The sequence below is a fragment of the Ranitomeya imitator genome, chromosome 3 (assembly GCF_032444005.1).
Source record: "Ranitomeya imitator isolate aRanImi1 chromosome 3, aRanImi1.pri, whole genome shotgun sequence".
Classification (NCBI taxonomy): Eukaryota; Metazoa; Chordata; class Amphibia; order Anura; family Dendrobatidae; genus Ranitomeya; species Ranitomeya imitator.
In genome coordinates this window covers 690,452,871-690,478,830 of record NC_091284.1, presented here as the reverse complement: position 1 = coordinate 690,478,830, position 25,960 = coordinate 690,452,871, and the positions used below count along the sequence as shown (strand labels likewise).

The following is a 25,960-nucleotide window of genomic DNA, read 5'->3' as shown; positions in this document are numbered from 1 at the left end:
TTATACTTCCCTCACACACCATATACATAGGGGGTTGTCCCTTTTTAAAATTCTATTGTGCCATAGGGATGCAGAGGTCTAAAATAATAAACAAAAACCATAAAGAGATAGCAAGAATTAATAGTATAACCTTAAATCAGGGGAAGCAGCATACAGGAGAAGTTAATATGAAACGTGCGTTGGGGTGGAGGGAAGCACCACTAGACCCCGCAGCAACACGCAATAGGTAAAAATACCTTCTTTTTTTGTTATTTTATTATTTCTGAGATCCACAAACAGTGACAGGTAAAGGGCCACTAGGCAAATACTTAATTTACATTGATGCACTTGCATATTTTCTATATGGTTGTCTTTAAAATGCCGGTTAGTGTTTATTATAACAAGTCTCGGACCATGCATTTCCTGTACACAAACCTACTGAGTCTTAAATAGAAATCTCCCAATATGATCCATGCTAACACAATATCTTGATATTATTAATGTGACGTGGGTTTTCTGACATGCATTCCCTCACACGAGGCATGGTTTTGCTTTTGCTTCATTATGTTTGTAATGACATATTTTGACGATTTTAAATTTGATTAATAAAATATGGTAATTTTTTTAAATTACTATTTTTAAGTGGTTATCCCTGTATGCCTCTTCCCCTGGTAGTGGATTGATTTGAGGTTATACTATTGATTCTTGTTATTTTAGACGTCTGCAACCAATAAAATAAAATTATAAAATTATTATTATTATTATTATTTATTATAGCGCCATTTATTCCATGGCGCTTTACATGTGAGGAGGGGTATACATAATAAAACAAGTACAATAATCTTAAACAATACAAGTCACAACTGGTACAGGAGGAGAGAGGACCCTGCCCGCGAAGGCTCACAATCTACAAGGGATGGGTGAGGATACAGCAGGTGAGGGTAGAGCTGGTCGTGCAGCGGTTTAAAATGGACAACCCCTTTAATGGGCATCTATCAGCTCTTCTTTTGTCTGCTTTTACTCAATACTTAAAAAGTAACCTTGCTTTCAAGTAACTATTCAGAATAAGATGTCCATGTGATAATGTAACTTATATCCGGCATTATCACCAGTTTTCCCCTCTGCATGATCGATCTGTAACTTGCAATTGACTGTTTCCTGGGGAGGAGACGAGCTGCAGTGATATCTCCCGTGTACAGCACTGCACAGAGAGGGGAATGTCCGTTCTTCATTCACTTTTTAGCTCACCGAGAAAACAGCAACAAGATGGATGACATTATACAGCAGAGCTGAGCTGTGTTGATCTGATTCAAGCTTTGAAGGGAGGTAAAAGACTTGTTACAGAGCTCTGTAGAATGGTTTTCTGTCTGCTTCTGCTCTGACAAGTGGGGAAAGAAGCTGATTTTTCTGGTAAGACATATTACAAACTTTCTTATAATCCCCTGTAGTTTGATGAACGCACAGTACCATTTTAGAACTGCATTACGGCGTTCCTCTGTAACTCCTGCTGGAAATGTATGAATAAATTGAGAACTGGGCATAACAATTTTCCTTGTCAAGAAGGTATTAACTTACAAAGCCTGACACTATTCGGTTTCAGTAAGAGTAAGGACTTACACAATTGACAAAGGGAAAGATAACAATTTTTTTTCATTTATTTCTAGGAGAAATATAAAGTAATGGGCAGGTCCACTTTACTGTTACTAGTAAACAGAGTCGTGGAATTTTTTCACACTTGCTCAGTTTATAATATGAACGAGAAAAGTTGATTGATGGTGATAATTATGGCTATGAAATAATGGAGCAAAAAGGTTTGCCAGACCCCAGTCCAGCGGTTATGTTGGTAATCTGTGGTCCTTCTAGCATCCTCAGTGCCACCACCTCCTACCTTGTAACATTCTCAGTGCCCCTTTTGATTAGCATTTCAAAAACCTGACCTGCACATCCAAACATAGACTAAGTGTGAACAGATGCTGAACCTAGAGTCGCCAACTCGTATATAGTTAAATAAATAAGGCAGCACACTGCAGCGCTAGAACATACAAACTTGAAATACGAAATTTGAACTGCATTACTGCACTAGAAATATGAAAAATGAGAGTGTTTAGCGCATAAAAATGGCCAATTTTATGTGTACCTGGTAGCCACTTTACGGCATCTCTCTTATACCAGGTCCTACACTTGCCTTACCTCGCTGAGAATAAACGTCTACATCTTTTGATTAGCAGGCCTAGCGAGATGTCATGCATGCGTCAACCACAACGATATTAGCGCGCCATGCCTGTTAATGTGAAGAGGTGTCAGGGATGACAGCAGATAGGAGGAGGTTTGCAGGGCTCTGGTCTGCAGGCCATAAACCACTGGCGTGACCATTGGACCAGGATCTGGGAATCTTTTTGCTCGATTCCAAATTCTGAATACTATATACAGAAGGCCATTTATATATTGAAAAACTAAAAGTAACAATTGCTATGCACTTACATATGTCTACAGTAGTCATGTATTACTTTAACTCCTTACCTGCAATATGAGGAGTTCCTGGTACACACAGACTCAGGCGGCCTAATCGGTCACGTGACACAAGTCTGGCGAGTCGTAAACCTTCATCCATCAGGGTTTGCTGCAAAAGCTGCCTGCTCCATGGAGCCGGGTGTGGTACAGCAAGTGACAGGTCGGCCGGGGGAGCTCCAGGGGAGGTGGGTATTCTGACTGTTACAGCTGCTTAAAACAATATAGACACAGCAAGTCATTCACTAAAATGAAATTGTGGAGAATGCAGCGGTCGAGAGACTGCAATTTACTCATGAGCAGAAAATACTTAGGTGGAATAGAAGGCTGAGATATATATTTACCATAGAAGAGTGCTAATTACCATAATATATTATGCAAATAGTTGAATAGTCAGTAGATCTCGAATGGCGGTCAGTGTAGTCCAGTTATCAAAGCTCTAACCGTCGCCATTCAAATCAGAGGTGTTCATATCCAAGCCTCCCAAAAAGACCCCGATTCATCATTGTATTTCCTGTTTTTCTTGGCTAGTTTTTGCTATTTTTCACCTGTGTTTTATTTGCATCTAATTCTTTTTGTAGTTTGTACTTTTTTCTAAAGTCCATTTTATATGTGTTCGCTTGTTTTTTTCGTAATTTCGCATTGTGGACAGGTTTTGGTATTTCCAGATGTTTTTGCCTGACTCACGAATTGCATATTTTTATAAAGTCATAAAATTTGGCACAAATGTTCTCCAGTCCGCTTTATGGGGTGCTTTTGAGTATTCCAGTTATTTTGACGCAAATTTTGCAACAGTTTGATAATTATTTGAGTTTTTGCGCTAAGATGTCACAATAACAGCTAAAGACCATTATTTACTTTATGCAAAATTCATGAACCACGTGCTCTATTTTGAAGATTTTTTGAGCAAAAATAGTCACAAATATCAAAAGACAAAAAAATGGAGATTCAGTTAAAAAAAAAAAACTGTACCTAATGAGTCGGGGTCATCGTGTTTTCTATGACTATTAATATTTGGTGTGAAAAAATTGATGCCATATTGAAATTAAAACATGATCATTGATTTGAAATCAAAGAGAAAATAAACCTGAGTATTTTAATTTTTGGTCACATTTTAGAAGGGATCACTACTGAGCACTAATTACAATGTTAGTCAGTAGAAGCCCAGTCCCAAATTCCTACTCCCTAGTCCTAGTCCAATGGAATCCCTGTCTCTAGTACTACATTATACATTCTTCTTGAGGTTATTGTCAATCAAGTGCATTTTTTTCCGCCTAGAGGGTGGAAGAATTTATATTCTGCCTAGAGGGAAAATATGAGAAAACACGTGACAGATACAGTGTTAGCGAATAGTGTGTCCGAACGTCATTTTTTCCTATATGTTCTATCTAGAAGCTTGTGAAGACTGATGCAAAATCTTGTTACGATGCTCCCAACTATTTTTTAATAGTATTGATTTTTTCATATGGGTCAATCGGACCTTTTTGACCCCTCTAGGCTTCGGAACTAGGGTGTAAAGCCTCTGCCTTATTAGATACTGGCAAATGGGTTGTGGTACAAGTGTGAAGGTGGAAAAAACACCAAGCTCTTTTGGCCTGGGTGGAAAAATGTGCCACCATAATAGTGGCTCATTTTGAGCTATGTTTAGGAGCCGCTCCTTTCTATACCGCACCGCACATGGACCTGGACCGCACATGGAGTACTGTGTCCAGTTTTGGGCACCGGTGCTCAGGAAGGATATAATGGAACTAGAGAGAGTACAAAGGAGGGCAACAAAATTAATAAAGGGGATGGGAGAACTACAATACCCAGATAGATTAGCGAAATTAGGATTATTTAGTCTAGAAAAAAGACGACTGAGGGGCGATCTAATAACCATGTATAAGTATATAAGGGGACAATACAAATATCTCGCTGAGGATCTGTTTATACCAAGGAAGGTGACGGGCACAAGGGGGCATTCTTTGCGTCTGGAGGAGAGAAGGTTTTTCCACCAACATAGAAGAGGATTCTTTACTGTTAGGGCAGTGAGAATCTGGAATTGCTTGCCTGAGGAGGTGGTGATGGCGAACTCAGTCGAGGGGTTCAAGAGAGGCCTGGATGTCTTCCTGGAGCAGAACAATATTGTATCATACAATTATTAGGTTCTGTAGAAGGACGTAGATCTGGGGATTTATTATGATGGAATATAGGCTGAACTGGATGGACAAATGTCTTTTTTCGGCCTTACTAACTATGTTACTATGTTACTATGTTATATGTGCCACTGCAACCAAACTACTGGACAATGCACAAATCAAATGTCCCAAGACTGTATGAGAACTGCAGATCTCACCTTGCAAATGACCGTCCATGCTTTCCCCAGAGACACTGCCGCTGTCTTCTTCCAAGCTGTGCCTTGCAGATGTAGTTACACTTTCTGATTCCCCTTGCAATGGGTTATCCACAACCTGATCATAAAATGGAATTATCCCAATGTCATTTAATATAATGACTGCACAACACCATTGAACAAAGAATGATACCCCACCTTAATCCGATCATGTCCCATATACAGGTCCTTCTCAAAAAATTAGCATATAGTGTTAAATTTCATTATTTACCATAATGTAATGATTACAATTAAACTTTCATATATTATAGATTCATTATCCACCAACTGAAATTTGTCAGGTCTTTTATTGTTTTAATACTGATGATTTTGGCATACAACTCCTGATAACCCAAAAAACCTGTCTCAATAAATTAGCATATCAAGAAAAGGTTCTCTAAACGACCTATTACCCTAATCTTCTGAATCAACTAATTAACTCTAAACACATGCAAAAGATACCTGAGGCTTTTATAAACTCCCTGCCTGGTTCATTACTCAAAACCCCCATCATGGGTAAAGGTACCGTCACACTTAGCGACGCTGCAGCGATACCGACAACGATCCGGATCGCTGCAGCGTCGCTGTTTGGTCGCTGGAGAGCTGTCACACAGACAGCTCTCCAGCGACCAACGATCCCGAGGTCCCCGGTAACCAGGGTAAACATCGGGTAACTAAGCGCAGGGCCGCGCTTAGTAACCCGATGTTTACCCTGGTTACCAGCGTAAAAAAACAAACAGTACATACTTACATTCAGCTGTCTGTCCCTTGCCGTCTGCTTCCTGCACTGACTGCTGGCCGTAAAGTGAAAGCAGAGCACAGCCACAGCGGTGAGTCACCGCTGTGTGACTCACCGCTGTGCTGTGCTTTCACTTTCACTTTGCGGCCAGCAGTCAGTGCAGGAACCAGACGGCAAGGGACAGACAGCTGAATGTAAGTATGTACTGTTTGTTTTTTTACGCTGGTAACCAGGGTAAACATCGGGTTACTAAGCGCGGCCCTGCGCTTAGTTACCCGATGTTTACCCTGGTTACCAGCGAAGACATCGCTGAATCGGTGTCACACACGCCGATTCAGCGATGTCTGCGGGGAGTCCAGCGACCAAATAAAGTTCTGGACTTTCTTCCCCGACCAGCAACAGCACAGCAGGGGCCTGATCGCTGCTGCCTGTCACACTGGACGATATCGCTAGCGAGGACGCTGCAACGTCACGGATCGCTAGCGATATCGTCTAGTGTGACAGTACCTTAAGACTAGCGACCTGACAGATGTCAAGAAGGCCATCATTGACACCCTCAAGCAAGAGGGTAAGACCCAGAAAGAAATTTCTCAACAAATAGGCTGTTCCCAGAGTGCTGTATCAAGGCACCTCAATGGTAAGTCTGTTGGAAGGAAACAATGTGGCAGAAAACGCTGTACAACGAGAAGAGGAGAACGGACCCTGAGGAAGATTGTGGAGAAGGACCGATTCCAGACTTTGGGGAACCTGAGGAAGCAGTGGACTGAGTCTGGTGTGGAAACATCCAGAGCCACCGTGCACAGGCGTGTGCAGGAAATGGGCTACACGTGCCGCATTCCCCAGGTAAAGCCACTTTTGAGCTACAGAGAAGCAGCACTGGACTGTTGCTAAGTGGTCCCAAGTACTTTTTTCTGATGAAAGCAAATCTTGCATGTCATTCGGAAATCAAGGTGCCAGAGTCTGGAGGAAGACTGGGGAGAAGGAAATGCCAAAATGCCTGAAGTCCAGTGTCAAGTACCCACAGTCAGTGATGGTGTGGGGTGCCATGTCAGCTGCTGGTGTTGGTCCACTGTGTTTCATCAAGGGCAGGGTCAATGCAGCTAGCTATCAGGAGATTTTGGAGCACTTCATGCTTCCATCGGCTGAAATGCTTTATGGAGATGAAGATTTCATTTTTCAGCACGACCTGGCACCTGCTCACAGTGCCAAAACCACTGGTAAATGGTTTACTGACCATGGTATTACTGTGCTCAATTGGCCTGCCAACTCTCCTGACCTGAACCCCATAGAGAATCTGTGGGATATTGTGAAGAGAAAGTTGAGAGACGCAAGACCCAACACTCTGGATGAGCTTAAGGCCGCTATTGAAGCATCCTGGGCCTCCATAACATCTCAGCAGTGTCACAGGCTGATTGCTTCCATGCCACGCCGCATTGAAGCAGTCATTTCTGCCAAAGGATTCCCGACCAAGTATTGAGTGCATAACTGAACATTATTATTTGTTGGTTTTTTTGTTTGTTATTAAAAAACACTTTTATTTGATTGGATGGGTGAAATATGCTAATTTATTGAGACAGGTTTTTTGGGTTATCAGGAGTTGTATGCCAAAATCATCAGTATTAAAACAATAAAAGACCTGACAAATTTCAGTTGGTGGATAATGAATCTATAATATATGAAAGTTTAATTGTAATCATTACATTATGGTAAATAATGAAATTTAACACTATATGCAAATTTTTTGAGAAGGACCTGTATATAGCAGCAATTAAACCTTTGGGGCCCATAGTAGTTTAATTTGGCACAAACATGAACTCATATAATACCCTGTTCCTGATTATTCATGTGGTTGTTGCCTCCTGTCTAGCGGACTTTTGTGAAAAACGTTCCCGCAGATTCTCTAGATCACATACTCATCTCTTTTAGCATGGGAACATGACGGAGATGTGATCCCTATTTTTCCTAGAATACATTTAGAATACACAAGATACAGGGAAAGCAGACATCAAGCATTTACCTACTTGTCAATCTCAAAGCTTTCTACACGGCCAGGCCCTACTTTACTCTGTAATATTGTAAGAGTATGTCAGGGACGAGCATGCTCTTGGCCCCTTCCTAATAAGATCGGTACGCTTTTCATAGCAATGTGAATAATGCTGTAGAATGCTTATAAATTTTGATAATGGTTTTATTATGGATGACTCATGTTTATTACTCGAATGTATTTCTATAACAGTGTGTTAATGTGCTAAGACTATTAGGTTAAGAAATTAGGACATAAATATAAGGATAATATATAGTGATAAGTATAGTTAGGATTGGGAAGTACAGTGGAGGACACTGTAGTGCAGGAAGTGGTTAGGTCCAGTAAGGTAACAGTTAACATAGATAGGAACAGCCCCAATTAGGGGGGAACTGGTATTATAAAGGGAAGTTTTCCCTGGTAGTATTTAGTGTGAGAGATAAGAATTATTGGAGCAGTGGTTCAGGGCCAGAGGGCTGAAGGCCCCATGGATATGGAAGGGAAAGACAGTATGAGAACAGCCGCGACATATTTCAGTGAACATCCAGTAATTTCCGAGGCCAACGGCCCAAAAAAGGTATGGAGGAGACAACCTTGCTTTCATCCCCAAAGGTGATTCACGGATAGGAATTGGATTCTGGGGAGCTGCAGTACACGACAGAACATCCATGTGGCAAGGAGTGCCAGCAAAGGAAGGGATAGCGCAGGCCGAAGGAACTGTTACTAATCTAACATACTGTGCTGTATCTGTGACTAAGACTGAACTGCTGAGTAAAGCTGAATTGTTGAAAATGGATCAAGAGTCTGTGATTGACTGTGTGGTGGCCTCCGGATCCAGGATCGCGGAACAGAGTCTTCTAGACCAAAAGTGAGTGTTATCCACTTTATACAAACCACACAACAAAAAAAGGACATTATTTGCTTGTAGGATGCCAGGGAGTGGGAGAACAGCAGCCCCTCGGCCAAGACTACCACACTGTGCCCCTTACAATATCCTAAGGGGGAGATCTAGTTAGAGAAGGTGAGGTTTGCAGACATAGGGAGAAAGCAGCGGCAGCCACATCCCCCTCCTCCAAATTTCCCAATTATCACTTCATTCTGGATAAATTAAGTGGGATTCTGAACATTTACAAAAGCTTGCAAGCAAGGAAAGGGGGAATCAAGCTGCTCGAAGGGAAGGAAAGAGCTACTGCCAAGTTATCAAATATATAAAATATTAAAACATAAAATATTACATACATTTAAGTGAAAATTAACAGACCCACTAGTTTTTTTTAAAGACATGTCAATTTCTCGCATTCATTGCCATTACCTCTTGCTTTGGTATTTTTGCCTGTGGTGCACCTGTCTCTTCAGGATTTAACCTAAAAGAGATGTTTGAGATTTTAATATATTAAAACTATAATAAAATCTATTCAGATAAGGTCACAACGTGTCCTATGTGCGCTCCATAACTATAGAACTTTCAAAATTTGAGCTTTCTGCTTCTGCATTGATACATATATATATATATATATATATATATATATATATATATATATATATTAAAGCAGGGCTATCAACAGGCCAAAAGTGTCCAGGTATTGCTCTTGTTTTATTCCCCTTGCTCCCTTGAATATTCCGGTTTTTGTATTTTGTAAGTCCGTCATACGGTTCCAGAGATAAGGGATTTTTTAGTTGGTGCCCACTTGGTAAAGAGCATAAAAATTAGCACTAAATAAAAAGGCCTGTATCTCTGGATCTGTATGACGGATTTAAGAAAAAAAACCTGAATTTTCAGGGGAGAAAAAAATAAGAGCAGAAACTGGAGACTTTTGATTTGGTGGTAAGTCATTTTTATCTCAGCATTTTATGGCAAAGCTATAAAACAAACGGTAATTTGTAGGCCAACAAATATTTGACATGGGCCTGCTGGGTACAGACGGCAGACTAATGGAAAACATACAAGACTTTTGACTCCTATACACATTAGCCACACCCATAAATATCAGCAAAATCGTCAGGTAGTCCAACTTAATAGGGGTGGAGACATAGGAGACATATGTCGTCAGGGTAGAGAAGGATTTGGTATGTCCGAACAATAATCAATGGCCGATTCTTTTGCTCTCCAGGAGACCAGCATTTGGATCAAGGTCAACATGGAACGAGCGTAGTGAATAAACCAGGTTGGTTTTCTGGAATTTAGACAAGGGATGCTATAACTACATGTTTTTCGGCTTTAAAGGGGGTTTTTCTGGGGTTGTAATATCGACGGTCTATCCTGGACAACTGTATGGAATGCCAGGAACATTTGTCCCTAGTGTTTCCTAGTGTTAGGAAAAAGGTGAAACTCGGTCAAAGGAGCGCCGAAAGGAAACTCTGACACCAGAATGGGGTTAAGCCACAACGCGTTTCAACGGAAGTGCCGTCTTCATCAGGTGGACACTAGGGCTACCTATCCAGCGCTCCTAAAGAATCCGCCTTTTACTGACTTTGACAAACAATTACGAACACTTGTGGCTTGTCACTTCACACAGCTGAATAATGGAGGTGCCAGGATTCGGACTTCAACTAATCCGATCGGGAGGTTAGGCCAGCAAAATGATAGTCCTAGAAAACCCTTTAATGGAGTGGGAGCATAGCCTTTAAGAGATGTAACCTCACAGCCCAAACTACCCAAACTTGCCCACTCAGCAAAAATATTAAGCTATGATCTATGCTTGTGTAATTTGGATACTGTTGTAAATCTACAGAACTGAGAAAATGGTGGTCAATGATGTAACTTGCACTCGTCAGACACTGGATGGAGACTCACCTGGAGCACTTCAGAGATGCCAAGTAGGAGCTCTCCCGGGCAGCTTGTCTTGCTAGTGAGAACAGCTCTACCCTCCTAAGGAGCAGGGTGTTGTCCCTCATACAACACTGAGCTGCGGCCTCATTTATTGTTAGCTGATGACAGAATATAGAAGACAATGAATGTAGGTATTGAGGAAAGTCTGGAAACAGCAAGAGCATGTATGAATAATTTATCATTAGTTGTTTTTGCTATTTAATCTGAGAGCAGAATAATGTAGGGGCAGAGACCCTGATTCCAGCGATGTGTCACTTACTGGGCTGTGTGCTGTAGTTTCAATACAATCAGTGTTTTCTCAGCAGGAGATAATCAGTGCTGGACTAGGTGTCTCATGCAAATCAGTCAGGATTATCTATGTAACCCCGTCCCCCACTGATTGGCCTCTGGATGACAATGTACAGTGTATACAGGAAGTTCCCAATCATGGGTATGGGTGGGGTTATACAGAGCTCAGTATTCTGACCACTCCCACATCTACAACCGAGAAAACAGGGATTCTATCCAAACTACACCAAGCAGTCCAGCAAGTGACCCATCGCTGGAATCAGGCTCTCTGTCCTTATACCATGCTGCTCTAGGATGGTATTTGCATTATCAGATTGTTCTTGAAATATAAGCAATTTTACCATTTACTATTAGAAAGATAGTTTAGCTGTTATTGAGATATTAACACTTTTTCTTAATTTATACCTTATTGACCTGGAGGCCGACCACCGCTGCCAGGCAGCAGAACATGCACAGTGCTTACAAGTTTTTTTTTCTATTGAACTTGTAATCACAGTTTTGAAATTGTCCAGGATCACTGGAACGCAGAGTTATCTCCTAATATTGGCTAGCTTCAGCGCAGCGCTTACAAGCTAGACAGCAGCAGTGGTTGGTCTCCAAGGCAACGAGCGGTGAATAAAAGAAAATAAAAATGTTAATATCTCAAGAATGGCTTCAAATTTTAATAGGCAGTAAATTGCGAAAGGAATTATTTTTTTACAAGCACGATCCCACAATGTACATTTATGAGGATAGGAATAACCTTTTAAGTGTAGCCATGAATACAAATGTTGTTTTTTTTGCTTATTTATAGATACAGGATTTCTAATATGTGGAATAAACAGGCATTGAGTCCAGCGGAAGGGTGGATACTCCACTGCCATTACTCCTAGCCATGGTCTGGAAAGGCAGGAATGACAATAGTTCCCTGCTATGGTGATCGGTGAGGGATCAGACTGTCCCTGATGCAGGGATTGTAAGCTATCCAGCTGTGACAAATGCTTCTTTAACGTAAGTTAATAGAAACTCATAATGTCCCTTATATATTTGGTTTATTATTTTTTATTTAAAAGGCAATACGTGAAAAGCTGAAAATAACCGAGTTCTTGGTATTTAGGGCTTCCGTTGCTTTATATGACAATTGTTCATTTCTAAGGGTCTGAGATGAGCTGGCAACGCTCGGTCCTTCCGCCCCCTCACAGTATATGAGTGCTCCTGCGTTATCGTGATACAAGCACGAACGGAGACTGCATGGATCAGCTCATGGTTTTCATTGGCAGTGTTGCACCTTCTTATTCATAATGGGGGTATACAAAGTAATCATATTGTATGATTACGTAACATATCACTATTATATAAATATTACATATGATAAATCCCACACACACAAAAAGGAGTGGGTTAATTTATTAGTTATTTATGTATGGTCTCCTTTGTTGTCGTCAAGAACTTTTTCCCCTGATGGGTGTGAGTGCTGGGTCTCGGCCCCCCACCGATCTAACATTAATTACCTATCCTGAGCACGTCATCAATATTAGGCTGCCGTCACACTATCAGTATTTGGTCAGTATTTTACCTCAGGATTTGTAAGCCAAGACCAGGAGTGGGTGATAAATGCAGAAGTGGTGCATATGTTTCTATTATACTTCTCCTCTAATTGTTCCACTCCTGGTTTTGGCTTACAAATACTGAGGTAAAATACTGACCAAATACTGATAGTGTGACGGCAGCCTTATAGTAATTGACAACCCCTAAAAATCAGGAAGTGACAATTCCTCTTTAAAGAAATTCTGTATTGAACATTTTGCTCGTATATGTACGGCGCCATCTGTACGACTGAATTGTTTTTGTGGGGATCAGATTGATCACATTTATCTAATGTGTATGAACAGCTTCAGTGTGCAGCGCAATGATGGCCTATGGAGTTAAAGGGGTTTCTAAGGTGTAAATAAAATTTACAAAATGGAGAAAATATACCAAAGGGAGAAATGGAAATGTCGGTGTGCTGCGCTGCTGGTAAGAGGTTCATAGGATTCAGATGAATAGGATTGTAGGTTATTCCCAACGCGTTCCTAGTTCAAACAGACCTCTTCCTCAGGGGTACCACAGTAAACTCTTTATTATTATTATTATTATTATTATTGTGATGCCCTGAGGAAGAGGTCGATTTGCCCTAGAGAAGTGTTGGGAATAACCTACAATCTATTCCTATTCATCTGGATCCTGTGAGTTCCTCACCAGCAGCGCAGCACACAGACATTTCTCCGTTTGGTACGTATCGACGTTGGTCTTTCCAACCAGCGGAGCAGGCGCAGCTGGGGTATTGTTACCTAAGGCTATTCAATTGCAATGGTTTAACTGCATCATAAAATGAGCGTAAAAAAACCTCAATAAATCCACATGCTGTTTGGTTAATGCCCTGTGTAGGTTTTTGTCAATCCCTAGTCTATTAAATGGAGAAAATGGCATAAAATGAGAAAAAAAAACCCCTACAGATTATAGATGTACTGTTGCTTGAGTGCCCCCACTCCAGTGGTCTTTGTTTATCCTGGTACGGCAATGACGTGGCCATCCACCCACATGACGACTGCAATCAATCACTAGGTTCATACTCATGCGGGAAGACGGGAAAGTCATCACTGCAGAAAAGTGCTTACAAACTAGTGGGAAGCACTGGAGCGGTGGCACCGGAGTGACACTGCATGTATCAGGTTTTCTTACTATTTTAAGCCACTTCCTCCATTGAGTTCATTACTTTGCATCTTGGAAAAACCCTTTCAATTAGAATTGAATGTTTTCAATGTCAATTTATAGGAAGTTGACGTAAACGAGATTGCTAACCTCGTGCAGAGTAAGTCTTTTTCCTTCACGTCTCTTGGAGTCGCTCCTTCCATAGATAGCACTGTGTCTTCGAATCTCCCTTTCTTTTCTTGGCCCTCCATCTGGTATCTGAAAGATGTGTCCTAGCGACCGTCCTAATTTTTTGTTTATTTTCAGCATGGACCTGGCCTCGGCAACATCCCCCCGCGGCAAGCCTTTCATCAGCCTCTCGACACTGTCAGAGATCACCTGTACTAACTCGGGGTCTAATCGTTCACCTGCTGTTGCATATTGTGTTCCTCTCCCATCTTCATCATCATCCACCTCTTCATCATCTCCTTCGTTTAGCTCTGGAGACACTTGCACTGCCCATGGTCTGTTGTCCAGTTGTGATGGAGATCGTTTGCCGTGCTGTTCTTGTTGTTCTGGAAGAACGAAGCCACCAATGCCTTTACTCAATGTTTCGATGTTGCTAACGTGACCATTACATGGTCGAGCTACTCTGCCCATTGTCTCCGATATCTTAAACAATGGTATACTGGTGCTAAGAGGGACACTGTTCAGTGGTGGCTGGTTAAATAGTCCTGGATTAGTAGCCCAATCTCGTAAGGCCTTCTGGAGTCGTCTGACATGTAATGGCTTTGTAGCCATGCCAACCAAGGACATAATTTCCAAGAACTCATCTTCTCCGGCCTCACATAGCTGCTGTACATCATCACCTCCCTGCTGGATGAAGGTATCATAATAACCTAGCAAGTTGGCTCTCTGGAGAACACGATACAGCTGCAGCTCCCCCAGGGTGCGTGGGAGGGAAGTGGTTTCTGCAATGATCCTACAGGTCAAAAGAATAAAAAAGATATGTAAAAACTGGAAATAGTAACAAAAAGCAAAACAAGCTCTAAAAATAATAAAAAATACAACAAATTATAATTATTATATTTCTATAGAACCTGTTTCCATTATATAATTTCACGAGTACACATGTTGTTGCAATAACAATGTTAAATATTGTCTAATTAGCATAATACTCAAATTAACTCTTTAACGCTCCGTTACTTGGAAACTGTCAGCAAGGAGTCTTTTTGTTTTAATAAATCATTTACAGTGAATATTTTCCTAAACAATAAAATCAACATAATTAGCAAATTATAAGTGTTATTAGCAAATTTGCAGGGTAGATAAGAAGCAGTTTTTCGTTGTAAGAGATGAGCTGAAAATAACTGAAAGCATCAAAAAGTAATACAAATATATATTGCAAAATGCTAGGTCTCACATTTATGTTCCACTACAATCAAATATTGACCTTCGCTGAAAATAAAATCACTTTTCAGATAGTATTACATTTATTCAAATAAAAATCCTATGACCAGCCGAGTCCGAGCAATGACCTCTGCGCAGTCCGCAACATTAGGATATTTTAACATACTGTATATTTGCTGTTGGTTTTGTTACAGAACTGTCTCATTCATCATACACAACTACCTTCAGTCTTGTGGAACGGATTTTCAATCCCGGATATTTCTGCACCAAATTCTGCAGTGCGGGAATTCACCCTTATTTTTACGTTCAAAATAATAGAACTCCCAAAAACCTGATAAAAGTCAATGTGAGCCATTGACATTTGGAAGTATTTATTCAGAAATGGATTCACCATAACTGATAAAGGGAATCTGTCAGCGGGTTTTTGATCACATGAGGTAGGGACAGCGACACTGATTCCAGTGATGAATCACTTAGTTTACTGTATGCAGCAGTTATGATAGAGTCACAGTTTCCTCTGCTGCCGATCTAGCAGAGCTCAGTCGTTAATCTGAGATATAATCCCACAGACACCACAGTTTTCTGTGTACATTGTATAGTGGCAGCTGTTAATCAGTGCTGGGAAGGTGGTTGGACTAGGAGGCATGAGGTAGCTTGTCCTGCAGTGATAATCTCTTGTTAATAAAATGCTGATTGTATTGAAACAGCAATACAGAGCCCAGTAAGTGACACATCGCTGGAATCAGGGACTATGCTCCTACTTTAATCTACTATCAGATTACAAGTATGACTTATTCCCTTTAAAGAGGAAGCCATGACAGTAGTCTGAACAGAGCTTACAATAGATGTCTCCTGCACCTCCTGGGTGAAGTAGAGGTGATACCACAAATAGCTCATGAATAGCAGGCGAGATTGGAGCATAGATGGATTTACAAACATCGGCAGCCTTGTACTATGTGTTATATTATTTACGTTCCTGCTTGGTACACCGCCACAGCCGACTGATCGGAACGGTGAAGTTGTCTGAGCAAAACCTATGTTTTATGAAAAATGTGTTTCTTCTGCTATTTTGCCTAAAGTGTCATTACATTGTTGCAGTATACGAGCACTGGAGAAGAAATGTACTTTTCTGTGAATATTAATAAAGCTATTAGCTCCCACATGCCGGGCTGGGTGTATGCTTTATAACTCTGTAGTCAGTGCTTTAATTAACATTTCATGCACAAAATCATTCAGATGGAAAATAACTCTAGCCTGCTAATATACTCAGAAAAGAAAAATCCGGAGAAATAACTGCACGACTGCACTACACTTGTGTACCGGAGACACCTCAATAGGTTCTGATATCCAAATACTACTTGTAGTCATTGCAAGTTACCAAAGTTTTCCAATAAGCATCACACAATTTCTCCCTTACGCCGCGTTCACAAGTTCAGTATTTGGTCAGTATTTTACCTCAGTATTTGTAAGCCAAAACCAGGAGTGGGTGATAAATCCAGAAGCGGTGCATATGTTTCTATTATACTTTTCCTCTGATTGTTCCACTCATGATTTTGGCTGACCAAATGCTGACCGTCTGAGCGAGGCCTTAATGAAAGGCTATGAGAGCCTCGATCTGAGTCTTATAAACTTATGTTGTAAAAGTGACTTCTGGTCACCAGAGAAGACGCTGTGTGAGCCAACTGGTCACAATTGTGGTCACATGTCTTCGGAGAGGTACGAAGCAGTGCTGGAAATGACAGCAGACTGCGATCGGTAAGTATATTAATGTACTCACTATAGATACATTCATAAATGATTGCTAACAAAGGAGCCAAAAACAAAACGCTGATGTGATCTTTAAGGCCGGGGTCACACTTGCGAGTGCAATGCGAGAAACTCGCACGAGTCTCTCACATCAAAACCCGGCACTGCCGTCAGCACTTTGGACCGGAGCGTGTGGCTACATGTATTTCTATGCAGCTGAACGCTCCTGTCCTAAGTGCCGGCGGCAGTGTATGATGCGAGAGACTCGTGCGAGTTTCTCGCATTGCACTCGCAAGTGTGACACCGGCCTTATAGACTACTTCTAATTTCAGATGCCAGTCGAGGAAGAGCTGCCAACTGCATACACATGACTAGTGACACCGTTTCTATCCATGGTGGTATCCTTTATTTCTAGAAGTTTATCCCTCTATAGGCTACTTTAGGTAGCTGTCAGCTGAACTGCATCTGTTTCTCACCCGACTGCCCCATACACAGGAGAGCTCAGCTTGGCCAAGCGCTACAGTGGCCTCTTTAAGAGCGCTAATGCCAGACTCCTCGCAGAGTGACAAAAGGATCGGCCACTGAAATTTAACATGTTGGATCCTTCTCTCTCTCAACGTCATCTGTAGGAGAAAGTCGTAAGACCCCCCATACACACTAAACAGTTGGACAATCCCGCCAATACCCTGAGATCAACTTCAAATTAGGTGGAAACTAAAGGTCCATTTAGGCTGCATGATCACCTTCAAAGAGCATTCACGACAATATATTGATGTAAACAGGTTGCCAATCACACGATGAACTAGCAAAACGCTTGTTTGTCAGGTGAACTGATCTTTTGTGCTGCCCAGAAGATAATTGATCTCGGCAGCGACTCGTCCTTTGTAGACAGGGCCTACACTGAGAACAATGGCAGCCTACTGTATGTGCTAGGATTGATGTAGGTCATTCAGTGTGAATCCTTAAGAGCTGCTGGCAGGTGTGAACAGGCTATAGAACGACTGTCGATCAGTACGCGAGGTGCCTTGATGTAGAAGCCTTTGGCATACACTCAATCAAAAACATCATAGCCATATTGATCCTTGTTTTGAAAAATGCCACCGAAAAATGCCACGGACGATCCCTCTGTCAAACATTCCGGTTGTAGGTAACAATGCAATTCTAGGAACATACAGCTTCATACAGTTATGATAACAGGAAAATGAAAAAGTTTTGGAATCCAATGGTGAAACAAGGAAAAAAATCTCTCAGTTCTGCAGGATTTTCCCACAATAGCATTCATCACTTATCCATAGAATAGCTGATACGTATATGATTGCAAGGGATCCAGATACTGAGAGCCCCACTGTTCCCCAGAATGGGGGACCCAAAGTCCTTTGCATGAATGAATCATTAGTATGACCACCATTTCTATAGATTATTAGATTACTAAAGGGGATGTCCACTACTAGGACAGCTACTTCTTAAACTAAATGTTCTACCCCGATAAAATAATAAAGCCTATACCCACCCCCCATGTCAGCTCCTTTCCGGCAGTAGCACTTGCTCTCGCCGAGGCTGTGATGCGGTCAAATGATACCTGACGCCCGGTACCCAATCAGCGCTGGTGTCACTTTCTACGCCTTCAGACAAACTGAACATGAAGAGGAAGTCAAGGATCAGCTGCAGCTGTGGATTCCTCTTCACGTTCAGTTCGTACGAAGGCGTAGAAGGTGACGCCAGCGCTGATTGGTTACTGGCATCACATGTCACAACACCGCATCACAGCCCCGAGGACAGCGAGTGCCAACAACGCAGGAATAGTACCGGCACGAGAGGTGACTATAGGCTTTATTATTTTATCGGGCCGAATGTTTAGTTTAAGAAAGGATTATCCTAGTAGTGGACAACCCCTTTAATGAAATAATGGTCGCACATGCTCAGTATCACTTTAGTCACACAGTGAATTTTGGGATACCCATTCTTATTATCGCTGCGGGTCCCAGCGGTTTGTCCCCCATTGATCATACATTTCTCACCTAGCCTGTGGAAAGGTGATAAACGCTGATTATAGAACAACACCTTTAATGGGTTAAACTAGAGAATAAGAACAAGAGACTGAATATCAGATTAAATAAACAATCTTCATACAGGTTTATATTTTTGGCTTTACAGGTTGCACAATGCTGGAGTCTACAACACAAATCTTTGCGTGAACATAAAACGAATGATAGATAATGACAGCGAATAAAACTTGTCTAAAGCCGAGTGAATAACCCATTGTTCATGTGATGAAATGGGAGCACAGACTGCCGAGCGTCGGAATCCACCCACATGTTTATTCATGGAATTACAGAGGCGGAGTGGGATAGACCGGGCGTTGTTTAAAGCAAACCCACAGTAATTGTTTGATTTGCTACAGAAAGTTTCAAAATCATGGGAAAGTTATGTACCAAGAAACGATAAGAGGCTTACACTAGTGAAACTCTACATTCAGCTGTACTTTACCATTAGATAAAGGTATCCACTAATATATAAGTGTTGGATCTCCTGCTTGATCCCAAAACAATGGAAAGTTTGGGTACATAGCGATCCTTTGTTTTAAGGATTCACGCACTCATTATGGTCCTAGTAGGGAAGGATATTTGTGTAATGGACCATGCAATGTCACTTTTGACTTGGCTTTTGGCTCTAAATTAATTCTGAAACCTAGCTAGTATGGCCATTTAGCCTATGGTCAGGGTTGCAAATAAAATGGTAGCCACAGTAAGACATAAATATGGTAATATCGCTGTATATAGAAATAACCAAACTAGGACTCTAATCTATTATTTATAAATTGATGGTCATAATTTATTGTTTGGGTGAAAAGATTAGTATCCAACACTCAAATCCATTCTCCAGTATATCATCTTAACATTGTGTAGTTCAAGAATTCCAGTACGCAGGCAGAGATGCTTACCAGGGCCTCCAAGCAATTGCACTAACCAAGGTGCAGCAGACCCAAATAAAGATGGCAACTACACAGGTGCAATAATACCGATAAGGCAGCCAGCCTACTATCAGGGATTGGCCGCTTGGTACACCTGTGCAAACAAATAATCTGTATGTGGCACATGTAAAGCGCCATGGAATAAATGGCGCTATAACAATAAATAATAATAATAATGTGGCATGTTCACACAGAAATGCAGAGCATATGGCTCCAAGCCTATTAATTACGCCATATAGCGGGCTAACCAATTTGACTATGATGCATCCTGTGTGAACAGAGGCCACAGTTTACAGAGCCATGTAGGGCCCAGCTGCACCCTGAAAAGATATAAAGTGCACAAAAACATAACAATCTATGCAAGGTATTGGTCGATATTACAAATAAACACCATAAGAGGAAAAACCTCCACTTTGCACAGGTGTACCAAGTGGCCAATCCCTGATAGTAGGCTGGCTGCCTTATCGGTATTATTGCACCTGTGCATTTGACATCTTTGAGTCCACTGCACCTTGGTTAGTGCAATTGTTTGGAGGCCCTGGACAGGTAAGCATCTCTGCCTGTGTACTGGTGTTTTTTTGTCTAGGATAGTGGAGGTTTTTCCTCTTATGGTGTTCTTTTGTAATTCAAGAACTCCCCGTTTTAGCTAAATAAATGTACAGATCAGCTATCGCTATGGTGTAACCCAGTGCTTGGAAGACAGGACAGTTGGTCTCGTGCTGGCATACTTTGAGAAGGAAAACAAAATATGTCTGCCAACATAAGAGGGCACTTAACCAAGTGTCGTGCTGTGACATAGACTTGCCAACATTTGAAAACTATTTCCAAGGACACTATGCTGCTGGGATCTTTTACAGACCACTTCACACCAGTGGCTGGCAATATATTACTTCTACACGGGTGGCACTAATATCCCAGGGTCTCAAATGGGAGTGTTCATTAGTTTTGAGAAGAAGTAAACCTGGATAAAACAACTAGAAAAATCCTTAGGCAAACCAGGGAAAGCAAAAGAATAACCGGTCTCTCAGGCCATTCCCACTCATTCTATAATGTTTGCAGTTCATAGGAGCAAGGAAGGGAAAATGTCAGCAATAATCCATATGCCTCTACTGATTGTTGATGGTACAAAAAAAGAAGATCCTAGATGCTATATGAGCACTACAAAGAAATATCCTTGGTAGTATCACAATTAGTAACAGTTTTCAATATTAAGGAAGCGACATAATACAATTCTTTAACTCTATTAGGCCTATGGGAGGTGGAGCCGCATATTCATGACTGTAATCGGCGGCCCCACGTAACCGCTCATACAGGAGAAGGTGCGGCGAGGACAGGACGCTGCGAGGGAGCCGGGTGAGTATTTAAAGGGACACTGTCACCTGGATTTGGAGGGAACAATCTTCAGCCATGGAGGCGGGGTTTTTGGGTTTTTGATTCACCCTTTCCTTACCTGCTGGCTGCATGCTGGCTGCAATATTGAATTGAAGTTCATTCTCTGTCCTCTGTAGTACATGCCTGCACAAGGCAATCTTGCACAGCGCAGGCGTGTACTATGGAGGACAGAGAATGAACTTCAATCCAATATTGCAGCCAGCATGCAGCCAGCGGGTATGGAAAGGGTGAATAAAAAACCCAAAAACCCTGCCTCCATGGCTGAAGATTGTTCCCTCCAAATCCAGGTGACAGTGTCCCTTTAAATAACAGCGGGCGGGCGCACAAGGGGTGGGAGGGGGGTGGGGACAGGGATCTTTATTTTAAACACGAAAAAAAAAAAAAAGGATTTTTCATATCTTCTATCCAGCGAACGCTGCTGGAGAGAAGACATGAATGGTGGCTTCAGCACCACGTGGGGGGGACAGCGCTTACTGTAGCGCTGTCTCCTGCATGGCACACGGACTGCACACGGACAGCGTCCATGTGCGGTACGTGTTTTACACGGACCCATTGACTTTAATGGGTCCGTGTAATCCATGCACTCCCACGAACACTGACATGTCTCCGTGTTTTGCACACGGAAACATGGTCCGTGAAAACACGCTGACATGTGCAGAGACACATTGCGTTCAATGTGTCTACGTGAGTTAGTGTCTCCGGTACATGAGGAAACTGTGACCTCACGTACAGGGGCCACTGACGTGTGAAACCGGCCTTAGGCTGTTTTCATCCGCACTTCCAGGGGTTCTGCAGAATTAGAAAATCATTGCTGCTTTTTCCCAGAAACACCAGCCGCACCTGGTCCAAGTTTCATCAGTGAATTGGATCAGACTGTTATCATAGTTTGGTCAGTGTCAGTTTTTACCCTAGGAGTTTCTTGTATGAAAAAAAAAGATGGAGGCTTCGCGAGCTTCTGGTGAGTGAAAAATGGACGGCACACAGATTACCATACATCCTGTCAATTTTTTCACTGACCAATAGACTTGCATTGGCGTGTCTGATCCATGAGCTGAATCAAAATCAGAAATTTCCCTGTGATTTTGTGCAGACCGTCTGCAGGAATATGCGACTTTGTGAACAGCCCCATAGAATATATGAAAGAATGAGTTATAGTGGTGAAAAATAGCAATAGAATTCATACGTGAAAAACTAATGTCTGAATAAGCCCTTACTCCCCTGGAGTAGACTGCCAGTAGACCCATGTTATGTAATGCATCCCCCACACTACCGAGAAAGAGGCAGCACATAGGACTCCTAGATGGCTCATTAGCAGACACAGCGCGGACTGATCGTCCGCTTACTGCACAAGAGTGAATGAGGTCCAAGATAAGAATGACATTGCTTAGAACAGTCTGTAACACTTTTCACACATTATAGTAGTGCAGTGGTTTTTCATAATGACAGATCCCATTTTACTGAAAAGAATATTCAATCTAAAGGCCCCATACACATGAACACCGAGTCACTTTGACTACCGACAGGGCACTTGGTAAACTTGGTAGAACAACGGTGCTATTTAACCATGCATACCATTATTAGATTTGCTGTGCACCAGTTGTGCTTTTTGTGATCGTCCTGTTCTGAGCAGCATTACCTGATCCCCCATTTTGCCATACATCTTTGATCACATCTGCTAAAACCAATCCAGGCCTGAGAAACTGGTTGACAAACCACAGTCTTCTTTGGATGGTTGGGTTACAGACACAAAAAAAAGTTCTTGGAAGCCTTAGTGAAAAAAATTAGTACGACTTCTACAAAGCTTCCTAATCAAGACAAAGAAGCCACTGGCCATTATTAATAGTAAATTTTACAAAATAAGAATCACAATCTCTGAGTAGGCTGTCGTGCATTGATAGAAGATGGATTTTCATATTCAAAAACGCATAATGATGTTATTTATCTAAAAAAAAAATCAGTTCTGGAAAACTTTACAAATGGCTGATCATTGTATGCAGGAAAAGGATACAGTCACACTGGCAGTATTTGGTCAGTATTTTACCTCAGTATTTGTAAGCCAAAACCAGGAGTGGAACAAATAGAGGAAAAGTATAATAGAAACATATGCACCACCTCTGCATTTATCACCCACTCCTGGTTTTGTCTTACAGATACTGATGTGAAATACTGACCAAATACTGACCGTGTGACCGCAGCCTTAATCACATTTTCCTCTAGTAACTGATTGAAGGCGAGCTGAGAACAAGCAGATTTTGTACTCGAGGGTCCATTGCTCTCATCAGTGTCTTCCAAAGTTGGATTTGTTACATGACACTTTGGATTACTTGTTAATGTTCTGCATCAATACAGTCATTATGCAAATATTGTTCTGTGCTCTCTGGAGACATTTCATAAAGTGAATTTCACATTCAAGTATTACATAATTGTAACTGGGCAGACCAATTCACATAACCCACCGGTCCCAATATAATCCACCCGTGAGTAATGTGATCTGGGGTCGGGCCCATTTCCCTTAGTCACATGTAATAAATGCACGACCTGCACATGTATCAGTGTATCATAACCCATGCACAAGTGCGGCTACACTAAAAATACGAATCAAGCGCAAGAAATAAAGCGTTATTTGGAGCAGCCTTCAATAACTAAGATTTTCATTTCATTTGTTAGTTGCTCGATACTTAGAAATACAAACTGATAACAGCGACTGCCCTAAACAGTGCTCCAGGTAATATCATCATTTCCATCAGATCCCTGAGACGCAGACGCATTAACCCTCCATGCTACTAAACAACTACAAGCAAGTTACAAAGAAACAACATAAACAATATTACTCTATGTCTGGCAGATACAGGGTTACATCGGGGCCTTCCTCTCTTTATAATGTTACGTCTCTGATAACAATATACTTTTTTTGGCCATGTTATAAGAATAACATCCAAGTCCTACTTTGCCTTCTTGCATCTTATAGAAACAATATAGACAACAGTGCATGATTTCGGTAAGTGCAGAATATCCAGAGGGGCTGTAACCATACTACCTACAATGTGCGCACGAGATCGAGCAAACTAGTACAATACACATCTGTCCACTTTGCTAACTTACTTGCCTTGCTTTGGACGCCCGCTTTAGGTCATCTGATCTGCCGGCCCTCTCCGCCATTTAGGAGTTTTACGTTTTAGGCAATAGTGGCGTGGAAACTTTTGGCGATTAATAATATCGGACAGGTGTGGTATGTTGTATGCTGCCTTCTTGGGTCTACTCCTGTTTCTTCATCACATCCTTTGCCATCATCTAGGAGCCTTCTTCTTCCAGCTTCGCTCTGGCAGTCTTTCTAGCAGAATCCAGTGTCTAGCATCTGTCTGCCTCTCTGCTATTCCTCTGCTGATTTTCTCTGGGCTCCCCTTGCCTAAGGTCTTCAAGCTCTCTCTGCTGTTTTCCACCCACATACACATTGCAATAAGCCTCTTCTCTGTATGTCAGGGTTTGTGTAGGAGGACTGGGGGAAGGGCCGAATCCAAAGCTTCTGTAGCAGCAGTGCAATAACTAGAGCATGTCTGACCATCATACGTGCACCTCCAGCCCGCGATGTCACTTACGTGAATTCAGGATTTATTTCCCTGTTCTGTTCATTTGATGCCAATTAATAAAATGTGTCAGGTTTGGCTTTGATGTATTACAGTAACAGGTTAGTGTTACACTGTGACGTGACGAGGCTTTTCGCAGAATTGTAACTCTCACCTGTCAGAGTCTGGGGACACACGGGAGACTTGTTGCAGCAGTTTAGTGTCACAATGCAAGTCTGGAGATTTCCATATCTTTCCTGGAATGAGTAGGAAACACTATCGGATGTTTCCTTTGTAAGAAATGACAAATGACAGATTGGAAATGACAGATGATTCTGAAATCTGCAACATCAATTTCTCTTGCAGGAAATATTTATTAAAGCAGTGGTGGAGTGGTGCTTTACATGTACTTCCCCTGCCCCCTGTCTGGTACTCACCTGCCGCTGCCTTCATCGTTTTCCAGCGTCACTCCCATCGGTCTGCGGTAAGGGTATGTGCAGACAATCTGGAAGTAGTAGCGCATGTTTGTTGCATCCAAAGCACTGCCGTCTATTGAACGCAGGTGAATCCGCATGTGTCCACTGAATCGCGTCCAATACATTATATTGGTGAAATCATGACATGCTGCTGTCTGGAGAGACGTGCCGTATGTACGTCTCCGCAAGTGCGCTGCAGGCGTCTGTACACAAATCCACTATGCTGTAACATTTGGATACTGCGAATTGGACGCTGCACAAGTACATCACGTCCAACCCGCAGCATTTACTAATCGTGTGAACCTACCCTTGTAAGCTACCTTCCAGCTTTTCCAGTCTAGCGGTGCGGAGGTCACTTTTCAACACAAGTCTATGGAAACCCCATTCTGGCCTTATGCTGGCTCTCACAGGCTTGCATTGAGAGCTGGTGACGTAGCTTCTGACTTACGGCTGACAAGATGGCATCGTGGGACTGCAGCAGTGCTGAAAAACGGTGAAGACGCCGGAGGATGAGTATATGATGAGGGGCAGGGGACTTACATTTAAGGCTTCTTTTCACACTTCCGTCTTTTGTCTTACGTCGAAATCCGTTGATTTTTGAAAATGCAGGATCCTGCAAAAAAATTGGCAGGATCCTGCATTTTCCCATAGACTTGTATTAGCGACGGATTGTGACGGATGGCCATCCGTTTCATCCGTCGTGCACTGGATCCGTTGGAAAATAGCGGTCTGTCGTGGAGAGAAAGCGTTCAGAGGAACGTTTTTTCTGCACGTCGGAAAATCGGTCAGCGACGGGTCCTGCGCTGTCCGTCGTCGGCTATAATGGAAACCTATGGACACAGAATCCGTCGCTGACCATCACACACAGGAATCCAGCGATGTATCACGTTTTTTCCTCACAGCATGCCGGGAAGGATTTGCAAGGCAGGGGAAAATCTCTCTCTGTCTCTGGTCTCTCGTCTCTCTCGTCCCCGGAATACCAAGTCCCATATCTACACTGGAAAAGCTTAACCAA

At 42.0% G+C, this 25,960-nt stretch overlaps 1 protein-coding gene across 4 annotated transcripts in view; it reads right to left on the bottom strand.

Moving 5' to 3' along the window:
* NAB2 (NGFI-A binding protein 2) overlaps window positions 1–24,397 on the bottom strand; it is a 31,732-nt gene extending 7,335 nt beyond the window's left edge. The window contains exons 1-6 of one of the 4 annotated variants that reach the window (XM_069758536.1): window positions 24,013–24,397; window positions 13,559–14,369; window positions 10,415–10,548; window positions 8,933–8,984; window positions 4,823–4,937; window positions 2,500–2,697 (exon numbers count right to left, since the gene is read on the bottom strand). In XM_069758536.1, the coding sequence (XP_069614637.1) occupies window positions 2,500–2,697; window positions 4,823–4,937; window positions 8,933–8,984; window positions 10,415–10,548; window positions 13,559–14,369; window positions 24,013–24,065 (1,363 nt within the window). In that variant the 5' untranslated portion in view covers window positions 24,066–24,397. Of the gene's footprint in view, window positions 1–2,499; window positions 2,701–4,822; window positions 4,938–8,932; window positions 8,985–10,414; window positions 10,549–13,558; window positions 14,370–24,008 lie in introns of all 4 variants that reach the window. The other 3 variants (XM_069758535.1, XM_069758538.1, XM_069758537.1) reach the window with 3 other exon arrangements.
* Window positions 24,398–25,960: the final 1,563 nt, after the last annotated feature.